At 40.0% G+C, this 21,926-nt stretch overlaps 1 protein-coding gene across 1 annotated transcript in view; it reads left to right on the top strand.

Annotated features, from left to right (window-relative positions):
* Ercc5 (ERCC excision repair 5, endonuclease) overlaps positions 1-20,067 on the top strand; it is a 53,226-nt gene extending 33,159 nt beyond the window's left edge. The window contains exons 12-15 of the mRNA XM_032901044.1: positions 9,658-9,802; positions 15,887-16,087; positions 17,902-17,986; positions 19,420-20,067. Of these exons, the coding sequence (XP_032756935.1) occupies positions 9,658-9,802; positions 15,887-16,087; positions 17,902-17,986; positions 19,420-19,971 (983 nt within the window). The 3' untranslated portion in view covers positions 19,972-20,067. The remainder of the gene's footprint in view (positions 1-9,657; positions 9,803-15,886; positions 16,088-17,901; positions 17,987-19,419) is intronic.
* The last annotated feature ends 1,859 nt before the right edge of the window (positions 20,068-21,926 follow it).

Below are 21,926 nucleotides of genomic sequence, written 5' to 3' on the forward strand. Positions count from 1 at the left end.
TTTACATTTCAAATGTTATCCCCTTTCAGGGTTTCCCGACAATAAACCACCTACCAAATGTCTCTTCCTCCTTCTATGAGAGTGTTCTCCCTCCCATCCACCCACCCCTTCCTGACTCCCCGCCCTGACATTGCCTTGCACTGCGAGGGTTGAGCCTTGGCAGGAACAAGGGTTTCTCCTCCCACTGGTGCCCAACATGGCCATCCTTTGCTACATATGCAATTGGAGCCATGGGTCTGTCCATGTGTACTCTTTGGATGGTGGTTTAGTCCCTGGGAGCTCTGGTTGGTTGGTATTGTTGTTCTTATGGGATTGCAAATCCCTTCAGATCCTTCAGTCCTTTCTCTAATTCCTCCAACTGGAGTCACATTCTCAGTTCAGTGGATTGCTGCTAGCATTCGCCTCTGTATTTGTCATGCTCTGGCTGTGTCTCTGAGGAGAGATCTATATCTGGTTCCTGTCAGCATGCACTTCTCAGCTTCATCAATCTGATCTACTTTTGGTGGCTGTATATATATGGGCCACATGTGGGCAGGCTCTGAATGGCTGTGCCTTCAGTCTCTGCTCTAAACTTTACCTCCATATCTTCTCCTATGAATATTTTTGATCCCCCCCCTTTAAGGAGTGAAGCATCCACATTTTGGTCATCCTTCTTCTTGAGCTTCATGTGGTCTGTGAATTGTATCTTGGGTAATTCAAGCTTTTGGGCTAATATCCATGTATCAGTGAGTGTTTTTCTGTGATTGGGTTACCTCACTCAGGATGATATTTTCTAGTTCATTCCATTTGCCTATGAATTTCATAAAGTCATTGTTTTTGATAGCTGAGTAGTACTCCACTGTGGAGATGTACCACATATTCTGTATCCATTCCTCTGTTGAGGGACATCAGGGTTCTTTCCAGCTTCCAGCTATTATAAATAAGGCTGCGATGAACATAGTGTTCTTGTTATATGTTGAAGCATCTTTTGGGTATGTGCTCAGGAGTGGTACAGCTGGGTCCTCAGGTAGTGCTATGTCTAATTTTCTGAGGAACCTCCAGATTAGTTTCCAGAATGGTTGTACCAGCTTCCAATTCTACCAACAATGGAGGAGTGTTCTTCTTTGACCACATATTCGCCGGCATCTGTTATCAACCTGAGTTTTTGATCTTAGTGATTCTGACTGGTGTCAGGTGGAATCTCAGGATTGTTTTGATTTGCATTTCCCTGATGACTAAGGATGTTGAACATTTCTTTAGGTACTTCTCAGTCATTTGATATTCTCACCTGAGAATTCTTTGTTTAACTGTGTACCCCATTTTTAATAGGGTTATTTGACTCTCTGGAGTCTAACTTTTTGAGTACTTTGTATATGTGGGAGCCCTCTATTGGAGCTAGGATTGATAAAGTTCTTTTCCTAATCTGTTGGTTGCCATTTTGTCCTAATGACAGTGTCCTTTGCCTTACAGAACCTTTGCCACTTAATGAAGTCCCATTTGTCGATTCTTGATCTTCGAGTATAAGCTATTGGTGTTCTGTTCAGGAAAAAGTCCCTAGTGCTCATGTGTTTGAGGCTCTTCCCCAGTTTTTCCTATATTAGTTTGAGTGTATCTGGTTTTATGTGGAGGTCCTTGATCCACTTGGACAGGGTGATAAGAATGGATAAATTTGCATTCTTCTGCATGCTGACCTCCAGTTGTACCAGCACCATTTGTTAAAAATTCTATCTCTTTTCCAATAGATGGGTATAGCTCCTTTGTCAAAGATCAAGTGACCATAGGTGTGTGGTTTCATTTCTGGGTCTTCAGTTCTATTCCATTGATCTACCTGCCTGTCTCTGTATCAATACCATGCAGTTTTTGTTTTGTTTTTATCACTATTGCTCTGTAAAACAGCTTGAGGTCAGGGATGGTGATTCCCCCACAAGGTTTTTAATGTTGAGGATAGTTTTCGCTATCCTGGGTTTTTTGTTATTCCAAATGAACTTGCAAATTGCCTTTTCTAACTCTATGAAGAATAAGTTCGAATTTTGATGGTGATTGCATTGAATCTGTAGATTGCTTTTGGAAAGATGGCCATTTTTACAGTATTAATCCTGCCAATCCATGAGCCTGGGAGATCTTTCCATGTTCTCCAATTTCTTTCTTCAGAGACTTGAAGTTCTTGTCATACAGATCTTTCACTTGCTTGGTTAGAGTCACACCAACGTATTTTTTATTATTTGTCACTATTGCAAAGGGTGTCATTTCCGTAATTTCTTTCTCTGCTTGTTTATCCTTTGAGTAGAGGAAGGCTGCTGATTAGTTTGAGTTAATTTTATACCCAGTTGTTTATTAGGCTTAGTAGTTCTCTGGTGGAACTTTTGGTGTCACTTAAGTATACTATCATATCATCTGCAAATAGTGATATTTTGACCTCTTCCTTTCCAATTTGTATCCTTTTGACCTCCTCTCATCGTCTGATTGCTCTGGCTAGGACTTCAAGTTCTATGTCAAATATGAAGGGAGAGAGTGGGCAGCCTTGTCTAGTCCCTGATTTTAGTGGGATTCCTTCAAGTTTCTCTCCATTTAGTTTGATTTTGACTACTGGTTTGCTGTATATTGGTTTTACTAGGTTTAGGTATGGGCCTTGAATTCCTGATCTTTCCAAGACTTATAACATCAAGGGATGTTGAATTTTGTCAAATGCTTTCTCAACATCTAATGAGCTGATCATGTTTTTTTTTTTCTTTGAGTTTGTTTATATAGTGGATTATGTTGATGGATTTCCATATATTGAACCATCCCTTTATCCCTGGAATGAAGCCTACTTGATCATGATGGATGATCCTTTTGATGTGTTCTTGGATTCTGTTTGAGAGAATTTCATTGAGTATTTTTGTGTTGATATTCATAAGGGAAATTGGTCTGAAGTTCCCTTTCTTTGTTGGGTCCTTTTGTGGTTTGGGTATAAGCTAATTGTGGCTTCAAAGAAAGAATTGGGAAATGTTTCTTCTGTTTCTATGTTGTGGAATAGTTTGAAGAGTATTGTTATTATGTCTCCTATGAAGGTCTGATAGAATTCTGCAGTAAACCCATCTGGTCCTGGGCTTTTTTTGGTTGGGAGACTTTTAATAACTGCTTCTGTTTCTTTATGAGTCATGGGACTGTTTAGATCATTTATCTGATCCTGATTTAAAATTGGTACCTGGTATCTGTCTAGAAATTTGTCTATTTCATCCAGATCTTGCTGTTTTGTTGTGTATAGGCTTTTGTAGTAGTATCTGATGATTTTTTTAAAATTCCCTCAGATTCTGTTGTTATAGCTCCCTTTTCATTTCTGATTTTGTTTATTTTGATATTCTCTCTGTGCCCTCTCGTTATTCTGGCTAAGGGTTTATCTATCTTGTTGATTTTCTCAAAGAACCAGTTTCTTATTTCATTGATTATATAGTTCCTTTTGTTTCTTTTTTTTTTTATTTTTTATTTTTTTATTAACTTGAGTATTTCTTATGTACATTTTAGTGTTATTCCCTTTCCGGTTTCGGGCAAACATCCCTTCCCTCCCCCTTCCTTATGGGTGTTCCCCTCCCCACCTCCCCCATTGCCGCCCTCCCCCGACAGTCTAGTTCACTGGGGGTTCAGTCTTAGCAGGACCCAGGGCTTCCCCTTCCACTGGTGCTCTTACTAGGATATTCATTGCTACCACTAGGTCAGAGTCCAGGGTCAGTCCATGTATAGTCTTTAGGTAGTGGCTTAGTCCCTGAAGCTCTGGTTGCTTGGCATTGTTGTACATATGGGGTCTCAAGCCCCTTCAAGCTCTTCCAGTTCATTCTCTGATTCCTTCAACGGGGTCCCGTTCTCAGTTCAGTGGTTTGCTGCTGGCATTCGCCTCTGTATTTGCTGTATTCTGGTTGTGTCTCTCAGGAGCGATCTACATCCGGCTCCTGTCGGTCTGCACTTCTTTGCTTCATCCATCTTGTCTAATTGGGTGGCTCTATATGTATGGGCCACATGTGGGGCAGGCTCTGAATGGGTGTTCCTTCAGTCTCTGTTTTAATCTTTTGCCTCTCTCTTCCCTGCCAAGGGTATTCTTGTTCCTTTAAAGAAGGAGTGAAGCCTTCACATTTTGATCATCCGTCTTGAGTTTCATTTGTTCTAGGCAACTAGGTAATTCAAGCATTTGGGCTAATAGCCACTTATCAGTGAGTGCATACCATGTATGTCTTTCTGTGATTGGGTTAGCTCACTCAGGATGATATTTTCCAGGTCCAACCATTTGCCTACGAATTTCATAAAGTCGTTGTTTTTGATAGCTGAGTAATATTCCATTGTGTAGATGTACCACATTTTCTGTATCCATTCCTCTGTTGAAGGGCATCTGGGTTCTTTCCAGCTTCTGGCTATTATAAATAAGGCTGCTGCGATGAACATAGTGGAGCACGTGTCTTTTTTATATGTTGGGGCATCTTTTGGGTATATGCCCAAGAGAGGTATAGCTGGATCCTCAGGCAGTTCAATGTCCAATTTTCTGAGAAACCTCCAGACTGATTTCCAGAATGGTTGTACCAGTCTGCAACCCCACCAACAATGGAGGAGTGTTCTCTTTCTCCCAGATCCTCGCCAGCATTTGCTGTCACCTGAGTTTTTTGATCTTAGCCATTCTCACTGGTGTGAGGTGAAATCTCAGGGTTGTTTTGATTTGCATTTCCTGATGACTAAAGATGTTGAACATTTCTTTTAGGTGTTTCTCAGCCATTCGGCATTCCTCAGCTGTGAATTCTTTGTTTAGCTCGAACCCCATTTTTTAATAGGGTTATTTGTCTCCCTGCGGTCTAACTTTTGAGTTCTTTGTATATTTTGGATATAAGGCCTCTATCTGTTGTAGGATTGGTAAAGATCTTTCCCAATCTGTTGGTTGCCGCTTTGTCCTGACCACAGTGTCCTTTGCCTTACAGAAGCTTTGTAGTTTTATGAGATCCCATTTGTCGATTCTTGATCTTAGAGCATAAGCCATTGGTGTTTTGTTCAGGAAATTTTTTCCAGTGCCCATGTGTTCCAGATGCTTCCCTAGTTTTTCTTCTATTAGTTTGAGTGTGTCTGGTTTGATGTGGAGGTCCTTGATCCACTTGGACTTAAGCTTTGTACAGGGTGATAAGCATGGATCGATCTGCATTCTTCTTTCTACATGTTGACCTCCAGTTGAACCAGCACCATTTGCTGAAAATGCTATCTTTTTTCCATTGGATGGTTTGGGCTCCTTTGTCAAAAATCAAGTGACCATAGGTGTGTGGGTTCATTTCTGGGTCTTCAATTCTATTCCATTGGTCTATCTGTCTGTCTCTGTACCAATACCATGCAGTTTTTATCACTATTGCTCTGTAATACTGCTTGAGTTCAGGGATAGCGATTCCCCCTGAAGTCCTTTTATTGTTGAGCATAGTTTTAGCTATCCTGGGTTTTTTTTGTTATTCCAGATGAATTTGCAAATTGTTCTGTCTAACTCTTTGAAGAATTGGATTGGTATTTTTGATGGGGATTGCATTGAATCTGTTGATCTCTTTTGGTAATATGGCCATTTTTACTATATTAATCCTGCCAATCCATGAGCATGGGAGATCTTTCCATCTTCTGAGGTCTTCTTCAATTTCTTTCTTCAGAGTCTTGAAGTTCTTGTTGTACAAATCTTTTACTTGCTTGGTTAAAGTCACACCGAGGTACTTTATATTATTTGGGTCTATTATGAAGAGTGTCGTTTCCTTAGTTTCTTTCTCGGCTTGTTTCTCTTTTTGTAGAGGAAGGCTACTGATTTATTTGAGTTAATTTTATACCCAGCCACTTTTGCTGAAGTTGTTTATCAGCTTTAGTAGTTCTCTGGTGGAACTTTTGGGATCACTTAAATATACTATCATATCATCTGCAAATAGTGATATTTTGACTTCTTCTTTTCCGATCTGTATCCCCTTGACCTCCTTTTTGTTGTCTGATTGCTCTGGCTAGAACTTCAAGAACTATATTGAATAAGTAGGAGAGAGTGGGCAGCCTTGTCTAGTCCCTGATTTTAGTGGGATTGCTTCAAGTTTCTCTCCATTTAGTTTAATGTTAGCCACTGGTTTGCTGTATATGGCTTTTACTATGTTTAGGTATGGGCCTTGGATTCCTATTCTTTCCAGGACTTTTATCATGAAGGGGTGTTGAATTTTGTCAAATGCTTTCTCAGCATCTAATGAAATGATCATGTGGTTTTGTTCTTTCAGTTTGTTTATATAATGGATCACGTTGATGGTTTTTCAGATATTAAACCATCCCTGCATGCCTGGGATGAAGCCTACTTGATCATGGTGGATGATTGTTTTGATGTGCTCTTGGATTCGGTTTGCCAGAATTTTGTTGAGTATTTTTAACGCCGATGTTCATAAGGGAAATTGGTCTGAAGTTCTTTTTCTTTGTTGGGTCTTTTGTGTGGTTTAGGTATAAGAGTAATTGTGGCTTCATAGAAGGAGTTGGTAGTGCTCCATCTGTTTCAATTTTGTGGAATAGTTTGAATAATATTGGTACGAGGTCTTCTATGAAGGTCTGATAGAATTCTGCACTAAACCCGTCTGGACCTGGGCTCTTTTTGGTTGGGAGACCTTTAATGACTGCTTCTATTTCCTTGTTCCTTTTGTTTCTACTTGGTTGATTTCAGCTCTGAGTTTTATTATTTCTTGCCATCTACTCCTCTTGGGTGTATTTCCTTTTTTTTTTTTTTTTTTTGTTCTAGAGCTTTTAGATGTGCTGTCAAGGTACTAGTGTGCTCTTTCCAGTTTCTTTTTGGAGGCACTCAGAGGTATGAGTTTTCCTCTTAGCACTGCTTTCATTGTGTCCCATAAGTTTGGGTATGATGTGCCTTTATTTTCATTAAAATCTAAAAAGTCTTTAATTTCTTTCTTTATTTCTTCCAAGTTATCATTGAGTAGAGCATTGTCCAGCTTCCATGACTCTGTTTTTTCTTGTAATTGAAGACCAGCCTTAGTCAGTGGTTATCTGATAGAATGCATAGGATAATTTCAATCATCTTGTATTTGTTGAGGCCTCTTTTGTGACCAATTATATGGTCAGTTTTGGAGAAGGTACCATGAGGTGCTAAGAAGGTATATCCTTTTGTTTTAGGATGAAATGTTCTATAGATATCTGTTAAACCATTTATTTTATAACTTACGTTAGTTTCTCTGTGTCTCTATTTAGTTTCTGTTTCCATGATCTCTCCATTGCTGCAATTAGGGTATTGAAGTCTCCCACTATTATTATGTGAGGTGCAATGTATGATTTGAGCTTTAGTAAAGTTTCTTTTATGAATGTAGGTGCCATTGCATTTGGAACATAGAAATTCAGGATTGAGAGTTCATCGTGGTGCATTTTTCCTTTGATGAATATGAAGTGTCCTTCTTTATCTTTTTTGTTAACTTTTGGTTGAAAGTCTATTTTATTCAGTATTAGACTGGCTATTGCAGCTTGTTTCTTGGGACCATTTAATTGGAAAATTGTTTTCCAGTGTTTGAGTTTGAGGTAGTATCTGTCTTTGTCTCTGAGGTATATTTCTTGTATGCAGTGAAATGCTGGGTCCTCTTTATGTATCCAATTTGTTAGTCTATGTCTTTTTATTGTGAAATTGAGTCCATTGATATTAAGAAATATTAGGGAATAGCGATTGTTGTTTCCTGTTATTTTTGTTGTTATAGGTGGAATTATGTTTGTGTGGCTCTCTTCCTTTGGGTTCCTTTCTTGCTTTTTCTAGGGAATAGTTACCCCCTTGAATTGGAATTTTTTCACCTATTATGTTTTGTTGTATTTGGGGAAAGATATTGTGTAAGTTTGGTTTTGTCCTGGAATAGCTTGGTTTCTCCATCTATGTTAATTGAGAGTTTTGCTGGATATAGTACCCTGTGCTGGTATTTGTGTTCTCTTAGTGTCTATATAACATCTGCCTAGGATATTCTGGCTTTCAAAGTCACTGGTAAGATGTCTGTTGTAATTCTGATAGGTGTCCTTTAATGTTACTTGACCTCTTTCCCTTACTGCTTTTAATATTCTTTCTTTGTTTTGTGCATTTGGTGTTTTAAGTATTATGTGATGGGAGGTATTTCTTTTCTAGTCCAGTCTATTTGGAGTTCTGTAGGCTTCTTTTATTTTTATGGGCATCTCTTTCTTTATGTTAGGGAAGTTTTTGTCTATAATTTTGTTGAAGATATTTACTGGCTCTTTAAGTTGTGATCTTTGTTCTCTTCTATATCTATTGTTCTTAGATTTGATGTTCTCATTGTGTCCTGGATTTTCTGGATGTTTTGGGTTAGGAGCTTTTTTGCGTTTTACATTTTTGTTGATGGTTGTTTCAGTGTTTTCTATGGTGTCTTCTGCCCTTCAGATTCTCTCTTCTTTGTCTTGTATTCCGTTGGTGATGCTCTTGGTTTCTCTTTCCTAGGTTTCTACCTCCAGGGTTGTCTCCCTTTGTGGTTTCTTTATTGTTTCTATTTCCATTTTTAGACATTTAGATTGTTGTGTTCAATTCCTTCATCTGTTTGGTTTTGTTTTCCTGTTATTCTTTAAGGTTTTTTGTGTTTCCTCTTTAAGGGCTTCTACATGTTTACCCTGTGTTGTCCTGTATTTCTTTAAGGGAATTATTTATGTCCATCTTAAAGTCCTCTATCATCATCATAAGATGTGATTTTAAATCCAAATCTTGCCTTTCTGGGGTGTTGGGACATCCAGTATTTGCATTGGTGGGAGAACTGGGCTCTGATGATGCCCAGTCATCTTTGTTTCTGTTGCTTAGGTTCCTTCGCTTGCCTCTCGCCATGTAGTTATCTCTGGTATTAACTGGTCTTTCTGTCTCTGACAGTGGCTTGACTCTTCCTGTATTCCTGTGTGTCAGCACTCCTGGAGACTGGCTTTCTTCCAGCTGCCTCTGGGTACAGAGAGCTGTGTCACAGGGTCACCTCAGGGCACAGGCTAAAACTGGAAGGATCCCGTTGTAGACTGCTCCTAGGTTCCTGTGTCTAGAGGGCTCCTGGAGGGTTCCTTTTGGGTCAGTAATGTAAGGAGAAATAGTGATCTCCCCTGACAATCTCAGGATTGTCCGAACTTCTGAGTGTCCACCTCTTTCCCCCAAGGTATCTGGGTACAGAGAGCTGTGGGACTGTGTTAGCTCTGGGCAGAGGCCTAATTTATGTCTTTATTCTTGACATTTGGGAAGTAGAGGCCTGTCAGATCTCTCTGAGTTTGAGGACAGCCTGATCTACAAAATGAGGTCCAGTACAGCTAGGGCTACACAAAGAAACCCTGCCTTGAAACACAAAACAAAACATCTCTCTCTCTCTCTCTCTCTCTCTCTCTCTCTCTCTCTCTCTCTCTGTCTGTCTGTCTGTCTATCTATCTATCTATCACAGCCAGGGCTACACAAAGAAATCCTGTCCTGAAAAACAAAACAACATCTTCCTGTCTATTTGTCTGTCTATCTATCTACTACAGCCAGGACTACACAAAGAAACCCTGTCTGTCTGTCTGTCCATCCATCCATCCATCCGTGTATGCGTGTGTGTGTGTGTGCGCGCGTGTGTTTGTGTTTGTTTGTATATGTGTGTGTATTGTGTTTGTGTATGTGTATGTGTGTGCATATGTGTGTGTATATATATATAATTTTTTTTTTTGCTCTTTATACAGGACTGGACCGCAACAAATTAATCAACTTGGCTTATCTACTGGGCAGTGATTATACTGAAGGGATTCCAACTGTTGGCTGTGTAACAGCCATGGAGATTCTCAATGAATTCCCTGGACGAGGCCTGGACCCACTCCTAAAATTCTCGTAAGACATTTCCTCATGCTTTTAATTCAGGTATTTATATAAATACTCAGACTAACACATGGATTATTTTTTTAACTGAGCTCTTAACTATGTTACCTAGGCTGAGCTCAAACTTGCAGTCCTCCAACCTTAGCTTCCTGTGTAGCTGCTCCTGTAGGTGTGTGCCCACTTCTGGGAATCTGTTTCACAAGCTGTCCCAAGTCAGTGTACATTGAGGGAGTGGTTGGAGACAGTGGCTGTGGTTTCTAGGGCCTTGGTGAGTCTGGTTTTGGTCTATTTTAGTTTCGTTTTAGTCATGTGCCTGCTTTGTCTTAGTCTAGGGACACAAAGACAGTTCTGCAGTGCTTATTGGTATGTGAACTTCCTCTGAGTTCATTTGAATGGTTGTAGAGTAGCCAATATGACTCAGATATGCAAGCCTTAGTAATGGACAAGATGAGTAGTTATACTCTACACCCTTAGGGTTCCTTGTGGGATTAAATGATAATGGAGAAGCAAACGAAATTGTTCAGTGTTGCTAGTGATATATTTCAGTGTTATAAAAGAAGTCAACCATAAGTGTGCTTTGAGGTCCAGGGCCAGGAACTTACATTGTAAAGACATTGTCCATGAAAACCCATGTGCTGACCCAGAGGTATGCTGTCTTAAGGTGCAACTTCTGAGTTTTGGAGAAATTGATGTATTCGGGGTATGTTATTACATAGCTCATCAAACATGTTCAGTAAAGAACTATGTAGCTACAAATAACATTCTTTTACAAATGAAAAAATAGAGAAACACTGCAGAGTATGCATTAAAATGATTATCTTAAATTTTGGTTTATGCAATTACAATCAATTGGAAGAAGTTGCAATTATATGCACATTGTACCTATTAGACATGCACATGCATGCATGCATGCACTCTTGCTGGTATTTAATTTTCTTACATCCTTTTTCCTGTTTTGGAAATAGATTTTTTCCCTTACAGAGTTTATCCTGATTATTTTTTTCTCTTCCCTTTGTTCCCAGCTCTTCCCATTCAGATCAGCCTCCTTTCTGTCTCTCATTAGAAAGCAAATAGGCTTCTATGGGATAATAATAAGACAAGATATGTTAAAACAAAACTAATACATCGGAATTGTATAAAACAAATAAACAGAGGCAAAGAGCCTAAGAGGAGGCACAGGAAACAGAGATACACTATTTACATATTCAGGAATCCTATAAAAGCACTAAACTGGAAGCCATAATGTATAGGAAAAGGACAGTCTTCCCACCTCCTTTTCTCTGGGGTTCCCTGAGCCCTTAGGGGAGGGACTTAATAGACACACCCTGATTAGGTCTGAGTGTTTCAAGGTCTCTCACCTTCTATATGATGTCTGGTTGGGGGACTTTGTGTTTGTTCCCTCTGCTTCAGGAGGAAGCCTCTCTGAGGATAGCTAAGCAAGGCACTGATGTATAGCAGAATGTCATGAGGGTTCATCTTATTGCTCCTTTTTTTCTCTTCAAAGTATTAATATTTGGTTCTTAGCCTTGGGTTATCTAGGCTCAGGTTCTTGGTCACCTAAGCAGTGTTAGGTGTAGGATCCGTCTCCTGGACTAGGCCTTAACTCACACCAGATATTGTTATTTCTACAAGCTTTGTACCACCATCATTGCCTAAGTATACCTTGCGGGCAGGACACCATCAGAGATCTAAGGGTTTGTTGCTGGGTTGATGTTTTTTATATTTCTCTTTCGGTAGCATGCAGAGTACCTTCCTGTACAGAAGATGCTGGCACATAGGGTGAAGGCTGTGTAGGCTCCAGTTTGACTTCTTGGTGTTCAGTAAGTTGTGTAGCTGTTGTCTTCAGCAATAGTTCCTTGTCGGTTTGTCAGAGCAGCCTGTAGTCTTTACAGCAGCTGGCTTGTTTGAAAATTACTATGGTAACAGCTCAACTAGATGTAACCCAATCCTGGAACTGGAAGCTTCATTTGGTGACAGGAGACATCTATTTGGGGTCTGTCTCCCATTATGTGGCAATTTCATTTAGATTGTCTTCATATATGTTTATATTTTTTAGAAAGTTTCTACTGTATTAGGTTTCCATACTACCCTTCAAATGGTTCTTAATTTTAGCTGTCTCTCTCTGTATTTCCTCCATCTGTCTCCTCTCTTCTCTTTTACCATGTGATCCTCCTATTCCAGCACTACCAGCCCCCATCCATAACTACCTATTCTATTTTCATTTCATAGGTAGATTTATCAGTTTCCCCTAGTCAGTTACGCTAAATCTATATCTAAACCTAAACTTAAATCTAATTCTTTGTGGTTCTGCAGATTATAGCTTGATTGTCATTGACTTAACAGCAAATATCCATGTGTAAATAAATGCATAACCATATTTGTTCTTCTGTGTCTGGGTTACCTCACACAAGGTGACTTCTTTTCTGAGTCCATCCACTTGCCTGCAAATTTCATGATTTCACTTGTTTTTAATGGTGATATAAATAATATGGCATTGTGTATATGTACCTCATTTTCCTTATTCATTCTTCTGTTGAGTAAGGGACATATTGGTTGTTTGCAATTTCTGGCTACTATAAGTAAAGCAATAGAGAACATAGTTGGGTAAGTGTTCGTGTGGTGGAATGAAATGACCTTAAGGTAGATCAGTCCCCATCTTTCTGAGGATCTGATGCATTAATTACAATTCTGTCTATACAGTTTGCAGTCCCACCAGCAATGGATGAGTGTTCCCTTATTCCACATCCTTGATAATATAAGTTGTGTTAATGGTCTTAGCCATTCTGATGAGCATAAGATGAAATCTCAAGGTAGTTTTGATTTGCATTTTCCTGAAGGCTTAGGATATGGAAAATTTCTTTGTTTCTTAACCCTTTGTGATTCCTCTATTGAGAATTCTCCTAGATCTGTACCCCATTTTAAAATTGGGTTGTTTTCATGATATCTAGTTTCTTATGTTCTTTATATATTTTGGATATTAGCCTTCTATTGAATGTGGAGTTGGTTAAAAAAAATCTCCCATTCTGCAGACTGCCACTTTGAATGATAGTCTCCTTTTCATACAGAAGCATCTCAGTTTTATGAGGTCCCTTATGTGACCTCATATGTCCATGTCCGTATATCCTTATGATTCTTTGGATTTCCTCAGTGTCTGTTGTTTTCATTTCTAATTTTGCTCATTTAGTTCTTTCCTCTCCATCTTTTTGTTAGTTTGGATAGGCATATGACAATCCTTTTTATGTAGACTCTTAGTCCTGTGAACTTCCCTCTTAGAATTGCCTTAATTTTGTCCCATAAATTTGGGTATTTTGTGTATTCATTTTCATTGAATTCTAGAATGATTTAATTTCTTCCTAAACCCAGTGGTTACTGAGTAGAGAGGTGTTCAGTTTCCATAGGTCTGTAGGCTTTCTGTTGTTGTTGAAGTCTAGCTTTAATTCATGATGGTCTGATAAGATACAGAGGGTTATTTCAATTTTCTTGTAGCTGTTGAGACTAGTTTTGTGTTCTAGTACAGGGTCAATTTGAAGACAGTTCTGTGATATGCAGAGCAAAAGGTGTATTCTTTTGTGTTTGAGTAAAGTGATCTATAAATATTTTTAGTTCCACTTGGTTTATAATGTCCATGTCTTAGTGAGGGTTTCTATTCCTGAACAAACATCACGACCAAGAAGCAAGTTGGGGAGGAAAGGGTTTATTCAGCTTATACTTCCACATTGCTGTTCATCACCAAAGGAAGTCAGGACTGGAACTCAAGCAGGTCAGGAAGCAGGAGCTGATGAGGGGCCATGGAGGGAAGTTACTTACTGGTTTGCTTTCTCTGGCTTGCTCAGCTCTCTTATAGAACCCAAGACTACCAGGCCAGGAACCACCTACTATGGGCTGTATCCTCCCCCTTGATTACTAGTTGAGAAAATGCCTTACAGTTGAGTCTCATGGAAGCATTTCCTCAACTGAGGCTCCTTTCTTTGTGATAACTCCAGCTTGTGTCACGTTAACACGTAAAACCAGCCAATATAATCGTCCATTAACGCCAACATTTCTCTGTTTCAATTTTGTCTGGATGACCTATCCATGGGCAAAATGATCATGAGTGGGTACTGAGGTCTTCCAGTTTGTGGGGGCATTGTGTGGTTTAAGCTGTAGTAGTGTTTCTTTCACAAAGCTGCCCTTGTGTTCAGGGGTGTTAGAATTTCTTGAAGGCAGGCTGAGTAGCCTCATTTCTGTCTAACTCGGGTGTAGGAGGAAGTTTCTAAACTTTAGAAAGAGGGGTAGGAATATAGCACAGCCCTCTATGCCACCTTGTGGATTTTTTTTTAATTTGTATTTATTTTTATTTTTAATTTTTTTTATCCCAGTTGCATTTAAATTTGAGGGAGATTTTCACCCAAATTGTTTAGATTTGTTTAAGAAGAAAAGGAGCTCTAAAGATCCTGGGCCGCTGTTTGCAAATAGGCTTGGGATAGCTGCAGGGAGTGAGGGACAGCAGCTCCTCTTCCAGACACGTGCCCTTCACTTTCATGGTGGCTACATCTTACAGTCTCCTCACAGCATTGCTGAGAGACTCTGCCCCACTCTTTTCCATCTTCCTTTGCAATGCCTGACTCTCTTTCTTTCAAGGATGTATTTGGGGTAGATACTCAGTGTGCTTTGCTAATATTATGCTGTAAAATTGGTTAAGAAAACATTTTCTTAGGGGCTGTAGAGATGGCTCAGTGGTTAAGAGCAGTTGTTGCTTTCCTAGAGGACTCAAGGACAGTTCCCAGCACCTACATCAAGTACCCTCCAAGGGCACCTGCACATATGTGACAGTTACACATTCTCATGACAGTTACACATATACTCAAAACAAAATGAGCAAAAACTTAAGAAAGCATTATTTTCCCCTTGATTTTGGTATTGGAGACTATAAGCCTTTGAACAGCAGATGGCGCTCTGAAGTTGCTCAGTCTGCAGGCTGGAACCCTGTTGCTGGTACTAATTTGTTAGGAAATAGAACTGCAGGGCAGGTACGCAGGTGTTCTTCAGGAACCACTGAAAGTTGGGCAGGTGAGGAGCATGTTTGAGTGTTCATGGTATTATCTCTCAGTTTCCTGTTGGCACATTGCAGTTACCTACCTTAAACCTCCACCAATAGCACTTGGTGTTTTTGCTCCTGACTCTGAAACTTGCTTGCTTGGGAGTGTTTTATTCCTATTCTCTGTCTTGGAACAGCTCAAAGCTCAAGGACCTGCTGAAAGTTTCACATGCCAGGCACTGTCAGTAGACAGAATGCTGGTAGACCTTGGATAGTCTCCATTGAGATCGCTGCAGTGAACACAGGTTTCTCAAGGAGTGGTGGTGGCTGCTTCAAAGGGCAGCTTTGTCCAAAAACAGGAAGTGGACGGGCATGTTTTATGCCCCTCAGCTTCTTGATCATTATTCAAAGTCACAGAGATGGACTATCGATCTCTTCATCAGAAGAGCATTAAAGGAAAAAAAAAAAAACCCAATACTGAAGAAGTGCACAACAATAAATTGTCACTGAGATAGAAAACATTTTAAAATGGACTTAATATAAAAAAGTTAAAATTAACAGTCTAATTTTGCTTAGAACATTATCCAGCACATGAGAGCAATAATGCTTGCTTCTGTTTATAATTTAAAAGACCTATTTACTGTCTCTCTTTGTGCCCAATGCCCCGTCTATCATATCCTACTTGGTGCTGAATGATGTCTACACTAAAACAACCAATATGTTCTTGATATTTTTGGATCCACTGTACCTTTCATTTCACTGACCAGGGGACCTGGAGAAGTTGTGGCTTTGTGCTGTTGTGGTTTGAACAGGAGCTGTGGGGGTTTGTCATCTGAGATTCTAGTCCCATTTGTGAAATGTTGAGCAAGGTACTTCTAAGTGAGTTTATTTCTTCTTTTTGAGAGGTGAGAGTAATGACAGTACACATGAAATATTTAACATGCAGGAAGACCTGTACCTTGCAGCTTAGTATTCTACACCGCATATATTTGAATTCGGATTTGAAATTACGTTTCCCTCTAGTGTGACAACTAAAACATCTCCCTGTTTGGTAAGTAATTACCCCTGTTATCTTGCAGAGAGTGGTGGCACAAAGCTCAAAATAACAAGAAGGCTGCAGAAAATCCCTATGACACCAAAGTGAAAAAAAAATTACGGAAGTTGCAGCTGACACCTGGTTTCCCCAACCCTGCAGTTGCAGATGCCTACCTCAGGCCTGTGGTGGATGACTCCAGGGGATCGTTTCTGTGGGGCAAGCCTGATGTTGACAAGATTAGAGAATATCCTTTCTTTCTTCATATTTATGGGGATATTAAGCCTCTCTCTTAGGGTTTTACTGCTGTGAACAACTCTTATAAGGACAACATTTAATTGGGACTGGCTTATAGATTCATAGGTTCAGTCCATTATCATCAAGGTGGGAGCTTGGCAGCTTCCAGGCTAGCAAGCTACAGGAAGAGTCTGCTAGGAGAAGAGTGGCTTCCAGGCAGCTAGGACTAGGTCTTAAAGCCCACGCCCAGAGACACATGTATGCCAACAAGGCCACAACTCCTAATAGTGCCTCTCCCTGGGCTAAGCCTTTACAAATCATCCCAGCTGCAGATTAAAACTTGGGGAAAAGGATCCTGGTTTTTTTTTTTTTCACCAGTGCTGGGGAATGAACTCAGGGTTTCATGCATATGCAGTAAATATCCTTCAATATTTGAAAGAAGCAGCTACAACATGCATGGCATGACCACATGTTTAAGATTAATTAGTCTGAAAGACAATGGAAGATTGCTGTCCTTCCATTCTATGTATTTAAATAATAAATTGGTTGGCTGTTTCAACATCTACAATAGATTCAACCCAAGTACAACTTCCTTTCATAAAGAAGTTTGTAGGATATCTACCCCCTGCTTTTATTCTAGGTTAGCCATGCTTTATAGTGAGAAGTCTTCAGTGTGCTAGTATGGATTTTTGAGTCTCTTCTTCCTTTGGAGATTGATTAGAACTTACTGCAAGATGATCTTACTCTGGGAGGTTCAGGGAATGGTAACAATGATTGGCTTTTGAATATTATTATTAGTAGTAGTAGTATTAATAGTAGTAGTAGTAGTAGTAGTAGTAGTAGTAGTAGTGTGAGGTCCGAGTTGAACCTCTTCCAGGACCTCTTGAATGAGACTCACAGAGCAGTGATTGATGTAATAGCAAGAGGAGTTTAATTCTGACATGTCGGGGTCCTCCCACTTCAAGGGGAGACAACCCTGAGCAGATTTTAACAGGGGATTATATACCTTGCAAACAATTGGGGCAGAAATCAAAAAATTGGGGCAGAATCCGCACAATGGTAACTAGGCAGGGTACTGTGCACATTTGGTAGAGCAAAACTGAAAGAGCCAGGGTTGGGGTTAATCTAAGGCCAGTGGGAAAGTTCCACCGCAAACCTCCAAGCACAAAGACCGCTCCCTTCCAGGACGTAGTTAGTTCCCGGAGCAACTGCAAACCAAACTGTCAAACAAAGCTACCTATGACTCCAAACCAACCTCCTCTTGACTCCCAACCGTCCCCCCTGGAAAGTCCAGAACGGTTCATTGATCAGGAGTCAGCTTGAAGGTCACTTTACCCCATCAATAATACCCTGCCTAGTTATCAATTGCTTGAATTCTGCCCCAATTTTTTGGAAGGTATATAACTCTCTGTCAGAGTCTGCTTGGGGTTGTCTCCCCTTGAAGTGGGAGGACCTCAGCATGCCGGAATTAAACTCCTCTTGCTATTGCATTGATCACAGTCTCCGTGAGTCTCATTCAAGAGGTCCTGGAAGAGGTTCAATTCAGACCTCACAAAACAACTTTCAGATTGGACTCAGTGTACCATTCAAGACTTTCCCAAGGGGAGGGAGTTGGTTGGAAGCCACAGGTAACTTTGTGTGACAGTTTGGCTTGTACCTGTTCCAGGAACTAAACCAGCTTTTTTCTTCTTGGAAGGGAGGGGTCCTTGGAGGTTTGTGGTGGGAATTTTCCAACTGGCCCTAGACTGGTCCCAACTCTGGCTTTTGCATTTGTATTACCTGTTAAATCTCTTTCAAAAATTGTGTAAATCTTAACTCCAGCACATTTTGTCAGAGGTATTTTGGCTGGAACAGGATGAAGACAGATGAATCCCTGTATCCAGTACTAAAGCAACTGAATGCCCACCAGGTAATTGTGGATTTTCTTTATATCCAGAGTGATGACTGCAGTTAGTAGCTTTTAATGTCCTGTTAACTCTTATTTTAGGGCAAGTAGCTAAAGACTTGACATGATGACACCTTAAAAACAGAGTGAAACAGAAGAAGGGATTGGGTCCTAAGTCTGTTAATGTTAGTGCTACAGTGTCCTTGTTTTGCTAACTTTGAAAAAATTCTAGTCTATTAAATGACTTAATAGTAAGATGTTTAAGATTAAATATATTACTCCTCTGGAGCTATCTTCAGTTTTTAAAAGCTCAGGAAACATTCACACCAAAACAATTTCTTCAAACACTAACATTTTAATTTACAACTTAGGATCTGGTCTATATACTAACATTTCTAACAAGAGAGGTTTTTGTTGAGTAAATGCTCTTTTATATGGCATTCAGTGTTTCCAAGTGGATCTGTGTACTTGTCTTATCCATGTGTCCTGTTCATATCAGATAAGCCTTCCCCCGTCTCAGAAGTCATTGATGAAATATACATGCAATTAGAAATAAGACTATAGTTTTTAAAACAATGAAATGAGTTTCCATTAAATTTGGGTAATTTAGGAGAAAAATCCAAATGGCAATGTTCTAAAAAATATTCCCGTGGGTTTCCTGTTGTCTGTCTGATGATATTTACTTACCAGCAATAGAAGCCTACTACGAATGAAAATATTTTCTAGTGACTAGTTATTAATTTCCTTTCCAGGATGAATTTTTTCTTTCTAAAAAGCAAAGATAGTCTAGAAAGTAATGGAAGTAGATTAGAACTGCTACCTCCTTTCGAGGTGTGTTTTCTTTGTGTTTATTTTCCTTTGTTTCCCATGCTAATTTGCTCCTGTACATAAATCTCTCTTAACAGAGTGGGTCTCCTTTCCCCTGGCTCATGAGCATATACCATCTTCTGTGAATTGCATTGCTTGTCATGGTTTCAGAGGACCGGCTTAAAGTCCATGAAAGTTCGCACTGGCTGTTTCTGTGTTGCTGGGTGTTTAGTTTTTAAGTAATTATAAATAATGCCGTAATTCACACTAAGATTTAAGACTATCTCTCAACAGTGCAGTTACTGAATTTTCCTTGACCTGATTTTACTTGACCTTTCCTATGTGACTTTTAATGGCTCCCAGTGCATCAGTGAACTTGTCCATTGAAGGTACTGTGCAATGGTAATGGTTTTAAAAGAAAGGCATCGAATGGCTTAGGCACAGACACTTGTGAAATTCTGTTGCTGCCAAAGAAGAGGATAAAATTATTATGAAAACAAAACAAAACAAATAAACAAACAAAAAACAGCTAGAATTGTCTTCTGGAGGCCATAATTCCAAATTCTTGGAACTAATAATTCACAGTTCAACTTGTTGATTTGGTATAGAAACTACTCACTTACCTGATTTTTTGCTTTATTTTCTTTTAGACCCAGCTACGGATTGATTCCTTTTTTAGACTAGCTCAGCAGGAAAAACAAGATGCCAAACACATAAAGAGCCATAGGCTGAGTAGAGCAGTGACTTGTATGCTAAGGAAAGAGAGGGAAGAGGCAGCTGGTGAGCTGAAGAAAGTGCCTGAGACCCTGGACAAAGCAGACGGAAAAACCCAGAAAAGAAGCCAACCAAACACAGGGGAGACTTCAGTCCCCAAAAGAAGGAGGCATTCAGGAAATGGTGGGTTTCTAGGGAACTCCTACCTCTCAGAATTACCCCAGGAGTCTTCGAGTGAGGATGCAGAAGGTTCATCTATGATGAGTGCACAACAGAGAAGAGCAGCTGAGTCATCAAATGTCAGCTGCTCCGATTTGCCTGACTTAGTGAGAGACACTCCTCATGGGAGGGATGGCTATATGTCCACTAGTAGCTCCAGTGAGGATGGCGAGGACAAAGCCAAGGCTGTCCTAGTGACTGCTAGGCCTGTATTTGGGAAGAAAAAGGGGAAACTAAAGAATATGAGGAGAAGGAAAAAGAAAATCTAATTAAAAAACAAAACAAAAACAGTCATTTAGAAAAACAGTGCTTGCAATGAATATGTATTGAAAGCATAAGATTAAATCTATTTGTATAATATGTTAGTTTTTATTTTCTTTTTAATTTCTAAAGTTTATTAATAATCAAAGAACAGAAAAACTTTATATAAAAATACATCTGTTTTACTGTTCATATTGTTATCTTCACACAAAACTGAAACATGGTATGTTTTGGTCAAACTGTTGTGTGGTAGCTAGGTTTACCATTACACCTGGTTTACCATTACAGGGATAGACATGTACCTATACCTGTTAGCCTATGCGGTGCAATACCAGACAAATCACACCAACTGCAGGTCTTATGTGGGAGGTTTTATTGGCAAAGGCAGCCTAGGTGTGGGGGGAGGTGAAGAGGGAAGAAGAAGAGGAGAAGAAAAGAAGAAGAGGAGAAGGAAAGAAGAAGAGGAGAAGAATTAGAAAGAAGAGTGTCCTGGGGTTTTACTGCTATGAACAGACACCATGACCAAGGCAAGTCTTATAAGGACAACATTTAATTGGGGCTGGCTTACAGATTCAGAGGTTCAGTCCATTATCATCAAGGCAGGAGCATGGCATCATCCAGGCAGGCATGAAGCTGGAGGAGCTGAGAGTTCTACATCTTCATCTGAAGGCTGCCAGCAGATACTGACTTCCAGGCACTTAGAATGAGAAACTTAATAACATACACTCACAATGACACACCTACTTCAATATGACCACACCTTTTAATCCTGCAACTCCCTGGGCCCAGCACACAAATGATCACAAAGAGGAAGAGGAGGAGGCTACAGGCCAGGGATGAGCTTCTGGCTGTGGATGATGCACTGATGATCTGATGCTAACATTCCTTTTTTTTTATCATAAAGAGAGAAAAAAGGGCCGAGGGAGGGGCTGGTGCGGGGAGGGGGGGCAGATAGGGGTATAGGGTCTCTTAAATTGATTCCTGCTATCTAGTGGCATTGCCGACATTGGGGTGTAGCTGACCTTCACCATTGGGGCTCATTTGATAGCAGTTCACGTCAGGTTCCTCTGTGGAGAGTGGTTGGTAATCCTATAAAAGGAACTGATTGTTTCATTAGAAATTTTTTGAATTTGTTATTGGAGTAATGTGGAGATGAGTTTAATGAGCCATTAAGCCAGAAAAATGAGAAGTGGGGTTAGGAAAGGCAGTATTGACTTCCATACAGGGTTTTTGAAAATTCAGGAATTAGAGGCCTTATACTGTTCTATTCCCTGCAGTTTTTGGTTATCTGATTGTAGCTGCTGAATTTTGTTTCTAACTATTCTTGACTCATTGATGGAGAAGCATCATTTTTTAAAAAAAAATTTTTATTGAATTTTTAAAATTTACATTTCAAATGTTATCTCCTTTCCCAGTTTCTCGACCAAAAATGCCCTATTCCATTCCCTCTCCCCCATCTTCTATGAAGATGTTTCTCCACCCATTCAACCACCCCTTCCTGCCTCCCTATCCTAACATTGCCCTACACTGGGGGTTCCATCCTTGGCAGGTTCAAGGGTTTCTCGTCCCATTGGTGCCCAACAAGTCCATCCTCTGCTACATATGCAGCTGGATCCATGGGTCTGTCTCTTTGAGTGGTGTTTTAGTCCATGAGAACTCTGATTATTTGGTATTACTGTTCTTATGGGGTTGTAAACCCCTTTAGTTCCTTCAGTCCACTCCCTAACTCCTCCAATGTGGACCCTGTTCTCAATTCAATGGTTAACTGCGAGTATCTGCCTCTGTATTTGTGATGCTTTGGCAGAGCCTCTCAGGAGACAGCTATATCAGGCTCTTGTCAGCATGCACTTCTTTGTATCAGCAATATTGTCTGGGTTTGATGACTGTATATGGGCTGGATCCCAAGGTGGGGCAGGCTCTGAATGGCCATTCCTTCAGTCTCCTCCAAACATTGTCTCCACAT

This window comes from Rattus rattus, chromosome 4 (assembly GCF_011064425.1).
Source record: "Rattus rattus isolate New Zealand chromosome 4, Rrattus_CSIRO_v1, whole genome shotgun sequence".
NCBI lineage: Eukaryota > Metazoa > Chordata > Mammalia > Rodentia > Muridae > Rattus > Rattus rattus.